General features: G+C 38.7%; 1 protein-coding gene across 4 annotated transcripts in view; it reads left to right on the forward strand.

Annotated features, from left to right (window-relative positions):
• Window positions 1-19682, forward strand: part of Fer (FER tyrosine kinase) — a 277350-nt gene that overhangs the window by 154316 nt on the left and 103352 nt on the right. For all 4 annotated transcript variants that reach the window (XM_029531191.1, XM_021217491.1, XM_029531192.1 and 1 more), the window contains 3 exons: window positions 9295-9351; window positions 13667-13782; window positions 15789-15883. In XM_029531191.1, coding sequence (XP_029387051.1) covers window positions 9295-9351; window positions 13667-13782; window positions 15789-15883 — 268 coding nt within the window. The remainder of the gene's footprint in view (window positions 1-9294; window positions 9352-13666; window positions 13783-15788; window positions 15884-19682) is intronic.

The following is a 19682-nucleotide window of genomic DNA, read 5'->3' on the forward strand; positions in this document are numbered from 1 at the left end:
CCTCACCCCCCCCCCCTTTAGAGGTTCAGTGACTGGTTCTCTCCTTAATGTAGCCTTTTGGTCCAAGATGATCCTCACCCACTTCCTTTCTGTGGTTCAGCTGGGGAAAGTCAGTTTTATTGTCCTCAAGTCTGGATTACTTGTTTGTCTTTCATTTCCCCTTGAACCAATTCAGTTGGTTTTAAAAGTTTGTGGTTTTTTTTTTTTTTTTTTTTTTTTTTTTTTTTTTTTTTTTTTTTTTTTTTTTTTGGTTAAAAGTGTAAGTTTGGTTTGTTTCCTTTTCAAATAACTTGTGTTTTTGATGTTTGGGTAACCTGTCTAACTTGAATAGTCTCCATAGTCTTTTTAAATGACTGCCTTCTTTATCATTGCTTTTGAGTCCTTGTCAGAAAATCCCAGTGTCTGGTCCCTATTAGCATTTCTCTCAGGTCTCTACTCATTGAGGTTTAGGGAAAAAAAATGGCTCCGAAATCTTGACCTAGGCAATTGATCTATTATGTAGGAGACCTTGGGTCATTTAAAAAGGGTTTACAAAGCATCCACCTTGTCTAGGTTCAGCACTCACATTTTGGCCTTCTTGACTAGCCTTTTGTTTTCCTGACAGTTAATTTGCTCAGCCTTCGTGGTGGTACCTTGCTTAGCTGATTTGGTTGGAGCCACTTGGCTTCCAGTTTATTCTTTGCAGTGCTGCCTCTGGCTCCCCATTAACCCTCACTGGGGTGCCAGGTGTTTCTCCTGAGGAAAAGGATTGCTTCTGTGATTGGAGGCAAGCCAGTAGAGCATTTTCCTAACTTGTGATTGCTGTGGGAGGGCCCAGCCTATTGTGGGTGGTGCCATCCCTGAGCTGGGGGTCCTGGCTTCTATGAGAAAGCCGTGAAGAGCAAGCCAGTAAGCAGCAGCCCTTCAAGGCCTCTGCATCAGCTCCTGTCTCTGGGTTCCTGCCTTGTTTGAGTTCCTGTCCTGATGGCCCCTGTTATGATGAACAGTGATGTGGAAGGGTAAGCCATCATTAACTCTTTCCTCCCCAGCTTGCTTTTGGTCACAGTTACCTTAGCAATGATGACCCTGACTAGGACAGTATTCTGGGTGAAAAATCCCAGGCTGCAGAACCTGGTTTTGAGGGCATCGGTTGCTTGTTGAGCTGCTCTGCGCACTTTTCATTCCTGCCATCATCTATGTCTTGGTAGGTGAGTGTCTCAAGCCAGGCCTATTTCTCGGTCTTTGCACAGACCAGTCTCTACCTCCTGTTAACCTGCCAGGGCCTTGCTCACCCCTTCTCAGTAGGGCTAGGCTCACTCGCTGTGCTGGTGTTGACAACTCTTCATAACTCAGGGGAGGGATAGCCCCACCTGGTCTGCCTTGGATTGCCTGGGGGAGAGGGATCACACAGGCTTTCCTCTGTGGTCTGGTAGGATAGACGTCATCTTGCTTCTGTGGCATTCTAAATTCTGTTTGTAAGAGAATGAAAATGATGAGAATATTGAATTTAATCTGGGAGATTTTAATTTGTCAGCAGCTTCTCGGTGTCCTAAATATTTAAATAATTCATTGTGGAAACTAATTGTCAAGCCAGACCTGGTAACACATGCCTTCAATCCGAGCTTTTAGAAGACAGAGGAAGGGGGAGGATCTCTGAGAGTTTAAGAGCCAGTTCCAGGTCATACAAGGCTACATAGTGAAACCTCATCTCAAAAACAAAGAATGAGTTCCAGGACAGCCATGGCTACATAGAGAAACACTGTCTTGAAAAGCTAAATAAATAAATAAATAAATAAATAAATAAATAAATAAATAAATTTGAGGGGGAGCCTTTGGGTAAATTTTGTAGTAGTGAAACAGTTTCTAGAATAATTTGTGATTTTGTATTTTATTTCACATATACTCAGATTTGAGTTATCTGTTTAGAAATTGATATCAGGTATATTTCAATGGATTTTAAATTCTTAAGAGCCATTTTATTTAGAAGTCTGTTTAATTAAAGACTCTGAATGCAGGCTATAAATATACTTGCTTTTTGTAGAGCCTACTGGCGTGCTAGGCACCTTCCAGTGCTGAGCCTGTTGAAAAGGAAGGCAAATTCAGGTGTATGCTTGAGTGCCAGAAATTCCATAGGGAGGCAGTGGGCACATAGTCATACACTACAAATACTACAGCTGAAATTTAGTGTAATGTCAGGGAAAGAAAGCTCGCACTAAACATTAGGTGAAGAAGGTTTTAAAGCAAGATGCTAGTGTCTGTGAATTGAGTGTTTGTTTAGCTCACCTGACTCCTGGGGTTATTGATTACTATATTTTATTATTAGACTTGCCCATCACTTTTCTCCTATTGTAAGTATATATAAATAGTGTTGCCTTAGAACTCAAAATAGGAATCTCTATTCATTCAGTGAGTAGCCTGACTCTGAATTCAAAAATGTGTATGAGGAAGGCCTGGGGTGAAGAGAGAAAGCAGGGGGTGACCTGCATTTGTGGAGAACTGGGACTTGATCAAGGTGAGAGCAGAAGGTGTGGGAGGAGGGATCATTAGAACTGGAAGGCTTCAGGAGGAACTATCTGTATCTGTGACAAAGGGCTGCTGGAGAGGTGGTAGCACCCTGTTTTGTATGTGGTGGCTCTTCCAGGGACTCTGAACTTCATCTGTGACTTTTTCTCTACCTCCATGTTAGCCTTCTGTGCTCAGACCTGTGGTAAGCACTGCCAAGAAGTCACATTCTGTCCTGCTACCCTCTACTGATTCTTGGGAGTTCCTGTGTAAGCATCCATGGGTCTCCCTTTGCAGAGTTTGTTTCATAGGTTGCTGGATTGGAGTGGTTTGAATGAGGATGGTCCCATAGGCTCCCCAGTTAGTGGAAGTGTTTGGGAAGGATTAGGAGGTGTGGCCTCATTGGAGGAGTTGTGTCACTAGGGGTGGATTTGAGGTTTTAAAAGCCCATGCCAGGCTCAGTGTCTGTTGGCTTGCTACCTGTGGATAAGGATGTAGCTCTCAGCTACTTCCTCTTTGCCATGCTTGTCTGCTTCTTGCCAGGATGGCAGAAGACTAACCCTCTGGAACTGTGAGCAGGTCCTCAGTTATATGCTTTCATTTATAAGACTTGCCTTGGTCATGGTGTCTGTTCAGAGCACCAGAAAGTTACTAAGACTTGGATTAATAGCTAACTACTCAATTATTTGTATTATTATATATTTTATGTATTTATATATTTATTCATAAATATTTTATTTATACTCATTTTAGTTTTAATTGTCCATTTGTCCTTAGGTATATTAAGCCATTATTATATAATAAAGAGTTATTATGTAATATAGAATTAGGCCATTGTATAATTTATACAAACTAACTTAATAAATTTATATTATACATGTTAAATGAATTGCTTGCCTTTGAATGCCTTTCTGCGTCCACTTCTGGAAAAATCCAAACAAAGGCAGAGCCATGTCTCCTTGTCCTTCAAGTTAATAGAACCATATTCAGTTGTCTTAGCTCTTTGAAGAAGAAAGAGTACATTTGAGCTCTTCCTCTCATTCCCCACTCACGCCCAGTGAACTGTGCAAGTAAATACTAGTTATTACCAGAGACATTAGAAGGGATATTATACATTCATGTGTTCAGATGCCAACTGGAGCTTTAATATTCAGCTCACGTCTTTCAAGTCAGTATTACCGAAGCACATAATTTCTAATTCCCAAGTACTTCTACAATAAATATATTCCTGGACATTTTTATTAATCCTGGACAGATTATTTCAGCATTATTAGTCAGCTTGAATTTTAGATTGTGTAGTTACCTTCTGTTCAAGGATGTAAAAATTAGAAGTCTCTGAACCACTAAATATACATTGATAGAAATATTAACCAAGTCAATTTAGGAACACTTCTTTTAATTCTCCAGTATCTGAAAGAAATCTTTTCATCAAACAGTTGATTGTAAAAGTATGAAAATTATAAAGACACCTGAAAAGTCACGGTTACATTTTTATTTCTTGTTTTGTTTTTAAGATCACTCAAAATCTGATTCATTAAAATAGTAATCATGATTTCCTGCTTATTGTCAACTCTGACTGAGCAGTGGTCACTGCTATGAACAGTCCATGTATTGAGATTGTGGTCTCATTAGGTATTAGGTATTTGGGTGGATGGAAAGGCTGTCAGATCTTCTGGGGAGTATTATGTGTGCCTATGTATTACTATTACCTATGGATTTTATGGTTAACCTATAGTTCGGAACAAGTCATTACTGAATGCCGTTGTTTACCCTGTACCAATTATCAAGTGTTAGTATTAGCTCCACTGTTGATGACTCTAGTCGTACCATTGGCAAGGCCATCAAAAGAAAGGCTGTGGCAAAGCTGCCGATACAAACATGCAAAACATAAAATGTCGGAGGCTTGTTTACACATTCAGTTGGAAAAGGAAAGCTTTCATTAAGGTGAGAACGTCTGTATCCTGCCATCCGTCTACCTAGAAATCCAATTTCTCTTTAACAATTACCAAATAACTCTATTTGGGGTGTGTGTGTGTGTGTGTGTGTGTGTGTGTGTGTGTGTACACACATGCAACTTCTCGATCTTAATAAATAATTTAATGTATGTACTTAGATGTTATTAATAATATACAGAAATTTGAAGATTTAGAATAACAACTTTCTCTATTTCTGGACTTTAATCATCAGTCAAATATTGAGATGTGGTATAGACATGTGTGTATGAGTTATAAGTATCACAACACACTGTTATCTCATTTAATTTAACCATATATGTGTTTATTCACACGTAAAAAGATACGCTTAATGTTTACTATATATTCTTCCAAAATGTCCAGAACACTCTGTATTTGAAATCTGGTAAAAATAAATGCTTAATAATCACCAGAAAAATCCATTTTGTCTTCTAATGTTTGATACACTGTCGTGTAGTAGACACAGGAGATGCATATTTTGTGTGTCCCCAGTACTAGAACCTATTAATAAACACTCATTGTAATAAGCCTTACAAGAATTGGAACAGTTCATCTTAAACTTGCACAGTTGGTAAGGTAGAGTGTTACTCTGTGTTTTAGTAATTTTTTTCTTAAATCCTGTTATCTGCTGAGAGTTATTATGTTATCTATACATTAAATGCATAGTTTAGGCTCTTAAGTTTTTTTCCTAACATATTCATAGAAATCACAATTTTTTCAGTAGTTTAAATCAAGTAAATAATCTATCTTAAAGTCTATACTTAGGAACATTGCCATGACAGCCGTGTCCTGTAGTAAGCACATGACAATGATCTATATTCCCTGTAGAGATTGTTGTGTTTGGGACCTGGAAGTCACTCCCAGTGTAGTTGGAGAACAAACGACAGCCTGGATATGATGCAGCTGAAATCAGTCTTGCTGCTCCTGAGGTGGTTGAGGTGATGGCTGAAGATTACTCAAGGTGTGCCTTGGGCAGAATCTCTATAACTCCCAGCCAGAATGGATGGAAAACCTTCTGGTCTTGGCTCAGGGCTGCTTCTTGGCCTCCCAGCTCTTTAATTAAATGAAAGCCCATTTTAAACTGCACTTTACATTTGATGCAGTGGTCATGGGCCTGAGACTTTAGACCTGTAAGTCATTCATCCCCTAGAGGGATCCTGTAGGTTAGCATGAGTTGATTTCCTATAAATGACACTCATTTATCATATGCTGCACACGGGCACCAAGGATAGGAAAAGTAGTGGGGCGTGATTCAGTGCACATGCGCAGGGCGTTGTCTGATGCTCCAGTCTGGCAGGCTGAGCCAGTGTTCTTAGACTCAGCAGAGCATGCCAGTGCTGTGTCACCTGACTGACCCCTGTCCTGTAGCACAGTGAAGGAGCTGCTGCTTATGTGATGAGTACCAGGGAAAAGACAAAGGATGGCCTTCTTAGCTCTGTCACCATTCCTTGGGACCTGGACAAGCATTACCTTCTCAAGCCTCAGTTTTCTTATCCACAGAATGGAGAAATAGTGTCCTTCCAGGCATTTCCCAATATAATGGGGAGCATTCCTCTGAGAGTCAGCAAGCGAGAGTATGTGGAAACATACCAGGTGACATTATTGGAAGCTTTGATTTAGACAAGGGAAAGAGATTGCCTTTATCTCTACTGTAGGCTGATCTTACATCTTCTAGCAATTCTTAAATTCCTTGGATGATTTGTGGATGGTATGTGCCGTGCATATTTTAGAGATGATCTTCTGGTTCTTTAAAGAATTTCACAAAGAATAAACATAAGGTATATTTAAAAAATAAAAATCTCGGGCTGGTGAGATGGCTCAGTGGGTAAGAGCACCCAACTGCTCTTCCAAAGATCCGGAGTTCAAATCCCAGCAACCACATGGTGACTCATAACCATCCGTAACAAGATCTGACTCCCTCTTCTGGAGTGTCTGAAGACAGCTACAGTGTACTTACATATAATAAATAAATAAATAAATAAATAAATAAATAAATAAATAAATATTTAAAAATAAATAAATAAAAATTTCCAATTTAAATCCAAATAATCTTATGTTTCAAACTAGCATATTTTTGTTGTTGAGTTAGAATTAATAAATTGAGGAAGTGGATATTGATCTCTTTTGCCATAATAATTACACATTAATATTCATGAACTTACCAAAAGGATGAGACCCTAATATTAAGAACAAATTAAATGTCTTAGCCAGTTCTCTTGAGGCTTTAACATCAGACAAGCTTAATCATTACAATTTGAGCACAGGTCTATGGTTTTTGTTTTATTTTGTTTAATTTTATTTATGTAATGTATGAGCGCTCTGCTGCATGTACATCTGCAGGCCAGAAGAGGGCATCAGATCCCCTTATAGATGGTTATGAGCTGCCTATATGCATGGTAGGATCAAAACCTGGGTCCTCTGCAAGAACAAGTACTCTTAGGTGCCGAGCCATGCCGCAAGCCCTGCTTTATCACAGCCTAATCATTTATTATTAACACACATGTGGTGTGTGAGAGAAAGCCACAGTGTCTGGAAGGGCTCAGAGGCAGACCCCTCTGCCCCCTCTATTGTTTCTGAAGAAAGTTACAGGAGTCCCCTGTCCCTTTACAGAAAACAGCAAAGGAAGAAAACAGAAATTCGGGTGAGATCACTTTATTTGGGAGCACATGTTAAGGAGTGAACTTGACCAGGGTCTAACTGTTCAGAAAGAGATTGATAGAAGAGGTCAGGATAGTAAAGGAAGAGTGGGGGATCCCGGCTCCTGTGTCCTCCCTAACCTCTTCTCCCTAGTTTTATGTTTGAGCTTCAGGAAGCATTCTGAGAGGAGTGGGAGAGACTCCTCTGACCGTGTTCCTTGCCTTTCTGCTCACTCACCAACAGCAGGAAGACTATGGTATCCCGTATCCCAATGATATGTTAGGTAATTCCCCTGTCAGGTGCCCTTCTCGGCATCCTGTTGAACAGACCAAGAGTTTGCTTCTCAGTCTACACTTCAACCAAACTATAACTCTGTGACAAAACCAGGCAGTCACTTAACTCCAGCAGGACACTTTGCCCCTCCTAATGCCTGAGTCTCTTTTCTCCTCTTCTTAAGTCTCAGTTGGTTTAAAGGAAGTAGACAGCAAGGAAGGTGAGGCCTGAGGTGCTTTGATGCCGGAGTACCATGGAGCTCGCTTACGGGTTGGCCAGCATCTAAAAGGAACAGATGAAGAAAGGAAAAGTTACACCTTTCATAGTTAGGACTCAAAGCCAGGCATATTTGGCTTATAGGGACTCCACTTAAATGGGGATTCTAAGGGAAAAAAGTATAGCATCTCAACAAAGGGAAGCGTATCCCTTTTTCCCTTCCAAGAGGTGATCTATTGACGAGGTGACTCATCCACCGACTGGAACAGTAGATATCCAGGCCCAAGAGGGTATGGATTTATAGATGCTCTTGCATTCTGCTGCTCTGAAGGGGCAGGTCTAAAACCACTTAGGATTCAGACCAGGAGTGTGAGCCCCAAAAACTTCTGCATCTCTGACCTCTGCCAAAGATGAGGCTATCAAAAGGCTCAAATATATTTCTTGCTTTTAGCCAAGAAAGAATGTTACAGCTTTTTAAAATAGTAACATTAAGTCCTGGTTTCTAACAGAAGTTTCCTATGTGGGTCATATGCTACCTTAATTGAGAGTCTTGACAGACCAGCCAGCTATCAGGTCAGGTCTTTCCAGGAGGAGCTTTCCATAGCTTTGGATGCTCTAAAGATAGTTACTGCTTTCTGTTGAGCTAGTATGGCTTGCTGTCGCACTGGGTCTACTTTATTCCTGTCTTTCCTTCCTTTATTCTCTATCTAAGCCTTTATTCTTCTTCAAGTCTATAAAGTAAATATCTTAGTCATTATCTTGAGCTCTCTTTTATTTTCTAGTATGCTTATGAAATATTATAAACTTTCCTTTAAACATTGCCTTTGCTGAACTCTACGACTTCTAGAAATTTTTTATATTGTTTACATTTTTACCCAATTTTTCCTGACCTTAAAAAAAACCTGCATAATAAAAATACAAAATTCTGCATCTGCCTCCTCCCCACCCCTTTCCGTTTTTCTTGTCCTGATGTCCTGACTTTCTTTCCACTCCCACCCACTCCTTACTTGCTTGCTTCCCTTCCTTCTTTTAGAGTGGCTTTATTTGCCATTCTAGCATTACCATTTTATGTGGATTTGTACTTCACATCTGGGCACTCTCCTGTACTCCTTTTGTAGTAGTTGGTTCCTGATCACTCAGGGAGATGCCAGTTCACAGTCACGTTACTGGTCCTGACATCCTAGTGGGATTGTACTCGCTGCTTGTTGCTTTGTAAGACCGTAGGAAAGGTTGGAAAAGATATGACAGTATGGGCAGTGTCACAGAAGCTGAGGACATAATTGTGTGTGTGTGTGTGTGTGTGTGTGTGTGTGTACTTGCACACGCACGCAGAAAAGATGAACTCAGGAGTGTGCTTCCTAGAAAAGAATGTTAGTGAAGGTTAGTAAAGTGAAACCTTGTGATATCCTATAACACATATATAACCTTGTGATATCCTATAACACAACTCCTAAGGAAACTGTAGCATAGCCTTGCCTCTGGTAGGTGACAAGCACACCGGTGTTATTTTGAAGCTGCAATTTCTAAAAAATTTTGGCACAGTAATGATTTTAATATCTGACAGTATAGCAACTCTCTCAAGTCTATTCTGTATCATGTTGAAGTTACAGCTTATTAGTTTGCTGTTGAATGCACTCGTCTCCTCAAATAAATTTATAGTAGCTGTATTTTTGCATGGATTAACAGTGCATCTTTTTCTTTCTGTTTGCTATAGGATAAGAAATGGGTCCTCAATCATGAAGATGTTTCATTGGGAGAATTACTGGGCAAGGTATGTGATCAGTTGCACTAAATAATAAATTTTTATATTAATCACGAGACGTTCATATTGCTGTTCAAAGCTTATTCTGTCACACTTCAGAGTGGATACACTAATTAGTCTAGAAGAAGACAGTGTCATCAAATCTGCTAGAAATCTCTGACTGTCATTGGAAGAGATGTGATCTTAGAATGGTTTATGATGGTCTTATTTTTAAAAATTGCATATATATTTTCCTGGAAGGGTAAAGTCATAATGGTTTTTATTAAAACTAAAACTATTGAATGAAGAAAAGAAGCTGTCAGGTTATAAAAGTTTAAAGGAACATTCAGAGGTCACCATGCTTCCAATTATATTTGGCAATTCAGAAAAAGTGAAGTGCTGCTTCTTGCAATAACAGGAATGTTTATAACACTACACCATATTATAAAATAAATAGAATGTGGCAAAGGCTGGGGAGATGGTGTAGGGTTAGAGGTACTTGCCACCAAGTCTGGTCACCTGAGTTTAATATCAGAAACCTACATGGTAGGAGAGACCCAACTTCTGACCTCTGTATGTGTACCATGGAATATGTGCACTCCCTCAAACAAGAGAAAAAGGAGGGACAGGGGTTTTTTTTGGGGGGGGGTGGAGAAATGCATGTTTATATAAACAATGTAAATAAGAAGTATTTCATTTCAAGCCCCTATTTTGTCACTGGCTCTGTTAGTGGTGGGTAAAGACAACTCTTACAGAGTGAGCGTCACTTTTACTGCAGTCCAGTTGGAAGTTTCCTCCAACAACAAAGATGGATATTTGATAATTAGTCAAATAGACTCCTCCCACACCTGCCAGTCATCTTCATTCAACTTATGGTAAATAAATAGTAGTTTGTCAGTAACTTAATTGTGGATGCTTCTATATGAAATTTGAGTTGAATTTAGTTTCATGAGACTGTGAAAAATGGAAGTTTTTTCCATTTTTAAGATAAGATATTATTACATAAGATATTATTACAGGAGAGCTTTTTTTATAATTTATGAGGGATCAATGCTAGACTTAACTGAGGTCCATCATTTAAGTAATGATAGTCCATTTTTATTCAAAAGTGAACTTGACCATTTTTTCTAATTTTCAAAAATCTTGCAGTTTATCTTAATAAACTTAAAAAGGAAGTCCTTGTTTAAGTCCCCTCCTTTCAGAACTTTTAGCCTAACTATTTAATTCCTTTTCCAAATGGAAGCATCTAGCTGCTATTGCAGTCCAGGTTTTGTTTGCTAAAAGATTTTTTTAGTAAATTAATTTTAAAGAACCTAAGCTAAAAGAGGCATTAACTCTGAGGTGGTCTCCTACTTCTGAAGGAAACAGTCCTAAATATTATAACAGTATTTCTTGGGGCAATCCAGTAGCAGCAGCTTGGTGAAAAGTTAACTACAAAGAAACTAATTTTCTTGAAAATACAATTAAATGATGAATTTCTAATATAAAACACTGAAATAGACTATATTTACAAGAAGAGTACTCAAAAAATATTTTTAAATAAAGAAAGTGTTCTAATTTTTTATTTGTTTGATTTGAGACAGGTCTCATGTATAGTCCTGGCTGGCCTGGAACTTGCTGTATCACTGGGATGGCCTCAAACTCACAGAGTTCCTTATGCCAAGCCTCCCAAGTGAAAGGATTAAAGGCATACATGATCATAACTGGTGTGTGTGTGTGTGTCTGTCTCTGTGTGTGCTTCTAGTAGTTTTGTATGTTTAAATATGACTATTCAGCGAGAATTACATTTCTTTCTAAGAGTTTTTCATAGAATAATTACTTTTTTAATGACTAGACATGAAAGTCTTGATAAATTTAAATAATGCTTATTATTATTTAGCATAACTTTAGTATTTTAAAATACTAAAACATAATTTGTCATTAATATTTTACTACCCTTTTTGAATATTTATTGTATACTGAGATTGCATGAGTAGTTAAAAGAGCACATACATACGCGCGCATGCACGCCTGTGTGTATGTGTGCACATGCCCGTGCGCATGTGTGCTTACAATGCTGCTCTCACTAGTAAGGGACAGACAGGTAATGTTAGCACTGAGTCCCATGTAAAGGATCAAGGCTTGACCTGTTTGTCAGTCACTGTTGCAGTTCTTAAAAGGAAGTGCAGGCTGATCTTATTCAAATGCACACTTTTGAATAACATCTTGCTGGAAACATCAGTGAGCCATGAGGACCACTAACATTGGGTGATTCAAAGACACAGCAATGCAGAACTCACCTGCCTAGCAAAAGACAGTTGTGCCCAAACAAGTAAGGGAGCTACAGGAGGAGGGAGTCAGCAAGAAGATGAGGATGCTGATCCTATGGGGCCTGATCAGGTATTGTAATACATTAAGTATAGTGAAGGGGATGTTGAGCAGGTGGGGGGTTTTCAGTAGAGCTGGATAGTTACACTTTGGGAAAATGGCTCTCAGCATTGTGGGTTGAAAGCTTAGAAGAGAAGTGCAGTTGGGTGTGTGAAAACTGATCCAGGGTTGTGGCTGGGAGGTGATAAATTTAGATACCGTTTGAAGTTGAACCAGTTGTATGTCTTAATGGGTGGTGTGGGGATTGAGAAAAAGGCAGAAGTCAGTTCTATATGTTGCAGGTTTCTGGGAACAAAACTAAAGGTGTGTGATACATCAAATTTATCTATCTAGGGTTTTGCATGATGATTAAAGCCAGTTAAGTATCAAGGGCTGAGGTCAAACAAGACACTGTTCCACAACATAAATAGGGTAGTTGGGGGTGGGCCTACATTAAGAAGAGGGGTCAGAACTGAGCCCTGGTCATTCCAGCACTGAGAGGCTAGGGGAAAAAACAGCCATCCTCAAAGGAAGTTGAAAAAGTAACCAGTTAGGAAGGGAGAAAACCAGGAACTGTTACTAAGCCCTAGAAGCTAAGAGGAGGAGCTAGAGCAGGGAGGGAGCTAGACCTGCCTCCGGTCAGGTGCTGGCAGGGAGTCAGCACTGGGACATGATTGTTCCAGCCCAATCATGATGGTTGGTGGCAAAGGGAACCAATGACAGGTGGCTGCATCAGAACAGTTATTCTGTGTTAAGAAAAAGAATGGCTTGTTAGCCTGTAGCTGGAAGATCTAATTGAAGGCTCCAGGAGTTGACAGTGTTATGAACTGCTCCAGGAGAGCATGAGATGTTTCATGGTGGAAGAGAAACATTAATGCAAACTCAATATCTCCATGGTAAGTCAGGATGGAAGATGGTAGGCAAATGTGTGACTGAGTCACAGTAACTCCATGCAGATTACTTTGGGGCATATTTTGTTTTTGTTTCAGAGAAATAGGAAGCAACAATATCAGCAAGGAATGATGGGAATGTTGCAAAGACTGTAGAGAGCAAACCAGTTATCCAAAAGTCTGGGAGTCCAAATGATCTAGAAAAAAAATGGTCTAGCCACAGTAAGGCCCTGAAGGTGTTGTTGTTGTTGAATCTAGTTAATTCAGTCAGCTGTGTGAAGGTCTTCTTGTTGTTGTTGTTGTGAAAGTCTTTAGCCATGTTTCCATAGAGTTGATAGAGTAAAAGTGACACTTGAGTTCAAAGTGAGAGTGAACAAGGGAAGTATTTCCAGTAGGTGACAACCATAATGGAAACAGCCCAACGACAAAATCTCACAACTGGGTTATAAGAGGAGTTTCAGTTCTGAGCCAGTGATAAGAACCTGAGGGAACACAGCTCTTTGGTGTTAGTCGTATTGAGCTATTCTGTAGTGTGGATTTTTTCTCTTCCTAAATGCATTGAGTGGGATATATATCAAAGTAGATTCTAGCTATAGAGGAAAGTTAGCAGTGTCTGTACGTGTGGTGAATATCGTGTAATAAATATTGGTTCACCTCTGGAAGAACGGATGCTTGGTTAAGCCCCCTTCCACCCTGGGTGTCCCTCAGACATCGACAAACTAATTCTGCAGCAGATGTGGTTGGTAGGATCAGTGCCAACATTTTCCTCTCGGAAACTTTGCTTCTTCTTTAAGCACAGTGATCTTCAATAAAATTTAGTGCTTAAAGCATAAAAAGGAGTGGAAGGGGACCGACGCATGCAATGCTGGACTGATTCTCCTTTCGTTGAAGCCAAGCATTAAATTAGAATAACCAAAGTTTTTTCTAGCAAAGATCAACGTGGAGGTACCATGGAAGAGAGATGCCCATATTTATTACAACCTCAAATTTGTAATTAAACAACACAGTACTCCGGTTAACTCAAAATGCTTCATTTTATGCTTTCCTGAAATTCTAGCCAAGATTGGTGTGCTATCAGACATGCCTAACAATCATCTTTTCACTTTCAGGGGAATTTTGGTGAAGTGTATAAAGGCACACTAAAGGATAAAACTCCTGTTGCCATTAAAACGTGCAAGGAAGACCTTCCTCAGGAATTAAAAATAAAGTTTCTACAGGAAGCCAAGTGAGTTCTTTGAAATTATATAAAATGTGTATTCATAATTCATTATGTTTATCATTCTGCTGTATTAAATCCATCGAGGTAAGTTTCAAGACACCTAAGCTGTGATTACTGCAGCAGCAATCAGCACCGCAGAGCCTCCCTGAGTAGGCACTTTTATGTGTGGGCAGTTTCTTGTTTGAGCCAGCCTGGAGACCAGGTGAGCAGGCATGGTGGCAGTCAGTGAGTCATCAGCAGTGGAACTATTCTCTGTGCTCTTAAATTTTCTGGAGCATTGTTTATTTCATCGAACATGTATGTTTATATACAATGCTGTCATTATGTTTGTGATAAAATGTTATTAAATAATATACCTTGCATATGCCTTTTGCTATGTTGACATGGCTTGTACCTTATTGACTATAACTCTGATCCCTTTCTGAGAATCTCAGATTTCTTTTTCTGTTTTGTGTCTGGCATTGTCAGACGTGCTGAATGCTCTTCCTCTCCTGAGGCGACTGCTTCACATTATATACCCAACTAAAACTGAGTATCTTGTCTACCCCTGTACTGCAGATAATTAAAACGTGTCTGCTATTTATAAAATCAGGTATACTGATTACATATTTAAAAAATGAAATAAAATTGCAAAGCATGTGCTAGACAGAAATGCTGGTGGGAGATGGATAAAGCTATGGCGGGGCGGTGAGGACAAGGACAAGCAGCAGCAGGGGCACCTGAGCTTGTGGCATGAATCCTTTAGCGCTCATCCCCAGGATGATCGGAGCCCCTGTGCCCATAGACTCACGTTAAGTAGTAAGAACTTACATACTGTCTGAGGAGCGGAGTTGTGGCTTCTTCCATACAGTACTGGAAATGGGTTGCTGAGAGCTGTGCTTCTGTGAGTGAGTTCACGGTCCTCCTGCTGGACAGCTCCAGGAGTCCTAGGGGCAAGGCTGTGTTTAACATTATTCGCACTTTTAAACTTAGGGTTACCTTATTGTCAGTTAAAATAGCTACTTTTCTTTTAACTGAAATTATCAAGTTTCATTAAGAAATGTTAAGTTCTGTCCATTCAATTTTTTTTAGTATTCCTTGATAGACATCAGTTATATTATATAGTTAGCTGTTCTATGCAGTGTCTTTATTACCATCTTCCAGCCTTATAAAGGATATTTTATATTAAAGTCAAATATTCTTGGAAACTTGAATTTTAATTTCTATTAGAAATTTTACTAAGTCATTAACAGTATTTTCTTTGTTTCTTGATTTTTTTCCTAGTTTATTTCCCTTTACAAGTCACAATATATTTTTAATCTAAAATGTCCATTTTTGAGTTGAGTTCTTTATCTGTATATGCACAAAACATAGTTTTTCCTCTAGTTATTTTTTTCATTTTTATAGGAAAGAATGCAGCAATTTTCCCATGGGAATGAATTTATAATATCAGAGTAAAAGGGGGTTTAAGGACTTGTTCTATTTTAATGTCCATGCTTGAAGTCCTGCTAGTAATTGTTTCTTACTTTATAACCTCTACTGAAATACTGTGTTTATCCAAACTAACTCCACACCGATTCAGTCCCCAGCCTATGTTGAAACTGTATTTGACCCTTTTATTAGCCCTTTTTAAAAAAAGAAAAAAATGTGTCTGCCATATGAAACTAATCATGTAGTAAAGCAGTGTCTGTAGCATTTACAGTGTGGATGATTTCGGGCTGACTGACACTAGATGTTCTGAAGTGAGTTCCATGTGTCCTTCCTACTATGCCTGATAATTAAGCATTACCGTGGGTACCAATTTTAAATCTTTGTCTAAGGATAATCAACTCATTTGCATTTGTGATGTGCCACCCATATTTATCAATGTTTATTGATATGCATCTTATGATATCAGAATTTGAAAACACATTGATATTTTTAAAATTGAGTTGTAAAATTTTAGTATATTTTAATTGCATACATTGTTCATTATCGTAAGTTAAAGCATTGTTTTGTTCAACTGATGAACTTCTATACTTTTTCTCATCTAGAATTCTCAAGCAATATGATCACCCCAATATTGTCAAACTGATAGGCGTGTGCACACAAAGACAGCCTGTCTACATCATTATGGAACTGGTCCCAGGTAATGCCATTTGAGAGGTATACTTGATGACATTTTAATGTCATGTTTTATTGCCTTTTTACATTCACTCTCTTTGATATTTTCTTGTAAAGTGTCCAAGGAGTCTTGCATAACATTTTGCTGATAACAAAGCCTGCATATAGACTCAATATTTTTATAGGCCATAACGTTTCTATTTTCTAGAAAATGTCAGCCAACGTATTTGAGACAGATTTACTAGAGAGTAGTTTCACATGGAGTTCAGTTATATATAAAGTTTATGTATAAAAAGCTGCTTAGGAAAATGGAGCGTCAGTGTGCCTCATCAGCACCACAAGTGCCACCTGGTACGTGATCCTTGTATGTCACTCCAGAGACCATCGCCACACACTCTCTCTCTCTGATTCAAACTTTCGTGGTGCTGCATATGAGTTAGGTGGTTCTCTCAGGGCTGAGCTACCAGGGGAGCTTCATGCCTCCGGGTCTGTAACAACTTGTAGCAACAAGCATGGACAGCTACAAACTGGCAGAATATGTTTGTTTTCTGGTTTTCTGTCTTCCTGTTGTTGACAAATTAGCTGAACTTCTCCTTAAAGAGTTTGCAGTGCTTCCAAACCAAAAGGCTCTGCTTTCCCTCTCAGCGTGTGCTTCACTTAACTTCTTTTAAAGAAGACATTTAAAGGAATACGAAAAGTATTTGTGACTGTAATTAAAATTCTTGGAGCAAAAACAGTGTTGAAGGTTTCTTGCTAAATATGGCCTATAAAATGCTTGTACTGCTTCGGATTAGCATCCTGTTTTACCACACTAGTTTGCTTGCTCCCAAAGTACTCTAGGTATTAACATAACTGCATCACACATAGATTATCACTAACTTCATCAAAATGGCATTATCTCTGTTAGGTGTGTTATATTTTGGCAAGATCAGTGTATGAAAGAGCATAGTCTAACAACTTAGGAACAATGGGATTCATATAACTATATATTCTCTATATGGTTTACTCTATATAACTTAAGGAATATTTAATATATAAATTATATAAACTAGGATGCTTAAACATAAACACACACAGAAAAGTGAGTCATGGGCATGGACGAAAGGTTTAGATGTAAGTGTAAGCTGATAAAAGCCAAAGACAGTGTGTGCAGTAGCCAGGCCAGTGTTCAGCAGTGCAGGGGACTGAGCTCTGCTCTGGGCACACATAATGAAGCTGAGCACCTTCTAGTCAACAATCTAAGGGTCTTCCCATGCCACTGCTTGCTCAAAGTGTAACGTTCTCGGCTACTGCCTGGTAATCATTGACTTCTACCTGCCCCTTGCCCTGACTGTAAAGCATTCCGCTTTTGTAAAACTTATGTGGTTTATCTGATCTGAATTTTAATTCACTTTCTTTCCTTGTTTCCTTTTTCTTTTCTCTGTTGTGCAAACAGTCCTCAAGCATAGTGCACTCACTCACTGAAGGTGTGCACTTACGTAGCCATGTGATAAGAACTTGGAGCGTGATCCATTCAGCTTGATGCCACTCTGACGTGATAAGTGTGAAAGTGAGAAACTTGAGTAGCTAGGAGCTTGAAGGATCTCACGTCTTCCCTCACTGTAGTATCCATTAGACGTTAAAATGTACTTTCTGTTTCTTAGGACACAAGTTGAATGGATTATATGATATTTATGTTTAAATTTTTGAAAATTACATGTTGCTTTTCAGAGTGCACATACTATTTTTATATTTTATTCAACATGTAATGAGAGTTCTATTTCTCCTACACCCTCCCTCAATGCCTGCTTTCTTTTCTTAAGCCTTACTAATATTTATAGAGAGGTATTTTGATATGTGTTCTGTTTGTTTGTTTGTACGAGGTCTCAATTATGTAGACTAGGCTATCTTTGAACTCCAAAATCAGCTTGCCTGTGTCCTAAAGTCCTGAGATTAGAGGTGATGACTCCCACACCTGGCTTTTTTAGGGCTTTAACTACCTTTCTTGGCTGCATAAAAACACAGAGCATCTTTTATGTGTGTTAGGTTTAAAACATTTCTAGAACTTTGTTGGTCTAGTATCTTTATAATCATTGTCTACTTTTTTAAGTTGGATGATTTGCTTTTTGATTCTTTCACACTTTAGGTAAATAGCTACCCTTTTTCTCTCATGATTTATCTGGACCTATTATTTTTTAAGTATTTTTTTTTTTAAGAACAGGTGTGTTTAATTTTGATGAGGTTTGATTTATATTTTTTATGGATGATGCTTTTGGTAGTATTTCTAAGATAACTTTGAGCACAAGGCCACAAAGATTTTTCCATTTATTACAAAAGTTTCTAATTTTAATAGTTTGATTGACTCTGATCCATATCTTTCTTTTCTGTTCTTGGGTTTCTTCATGCCACATGGTATCGCATTATCTCCATAGCAATCATTTTAAAGGTCCCCAGAAGCAGTGAAGACAATATATGCTCAATATATTCTTGTCAGGGCAAGCAAGAGGACATAGTAAAGAAATAATGGTTTCTTTCATAAATGGTGCAGGGAAAATTGGAGATTTTCATATGCAAAGAATGAAGTCAAACTCATATCCTACACACACATAAAAAACAACTAAAAGCAGACTGAGCCCCTCAGTCAGTGTCAGGTTATATACCTCATGGAACAGAGCCTGGGGGATCCCAAGGAAATTGGCCTTCACAGTGGGTATGATGGATGTCACACCAGATGGTCAGGCCACAAAATCAAAAATAAACATAGTAAATCAAACTAAATTGCTCATTGGAAAGGAAAAGAGAGAGAGAGAGAGAGAGAGAGAGAGAGAGAGAGAGAGAGAGAGAGAAGAAAGAGAAGAAAGAGAAACACAGAGAGAAAAAGAGACAGACAGAGAGGAGAGAGAGAGAATATGTATGAAAGAAGGAAAGGTTCAGGTTCTGGACTGATAAAAATATAGGTAAACCATATATAATAAATGGTTTATAAAGAATTTATAGAATCCAGTAGAAGAAAAACAACTTTAATGAAAGTTGCATAATAGATATTTATTTAATGAAGATATAAAAATAGCTAACAAGTATATAAAAATATGCTTAAGATATTAGTCATCCTTTATTAAAACTAGTTTAATTTGCATGTTAGTATAGATAGTCTCAAAGAAGCCAAAGGATCCCTGATGTCTGCAGGAGTCTAAAGACTCAGTAACTATGTTCCTGAAGGTACATGTAACTCATTATGTTTGGAGGTTCCCAAAGAAATTACAAAGAAGACTGTCCCGTGGCCCAGTAGTCTTTCTCACAGCATAACACAGAGTAAAGGAATGTCCCACTCTACAATGCTAACCTCCATATTCACAGTAGCAAAAGAATAGACAGGAGTAGAACCTGGTTTCACAGATAAAAGAACAGACAAAATCTGGCCCATGGATGACCTCCTCTGTTAAGTTTGGCCTGTGGTGGCCCATCCTGACAGTAGCCCCGCATGAGGCAGAGTATTGGTTTCATGGTTAGGAATAAAGGAGGAGAGGCAGGCCTTACTCCTGGTGTCCTGCCCAGCTCTCCCCGGTCCCATGGCCGGCCCCACCGGGCAGGCTGCTTTACCTGTCCAGCCCTCCACTACTTCCTGGTACTACCATGATGGAGCCCAGGCAAGACATTTCAGCTTCTGACTATAGGAAACATAATTGTCACCTTTTTTGTCTGAGTATTTAAACTTCTTACAATATACTCATACTGCTTCAAAATAGTATTCTTGTGTCCCCTTTTTTTTTTATAAAAGCCACAATAATGAAATGGACAGGTAGTGTTTGTTCTTATATGATTAGGACAGTAATATATTTCTTATA

The sequence above is a fragment of the Mus pahari genome, chromosome 18 (assembly GCF_900095145.1).
Source record: "Mus pahari chromosome 18, PAHARI_EIJ_v1.1, whole genome shotgun sequence".
NCBI classification, from domain to species: Eukaryota; Metazoa; Chordata; class Mammalia; order Rodentia; family Muridae; genus Mus; species Mus pahari.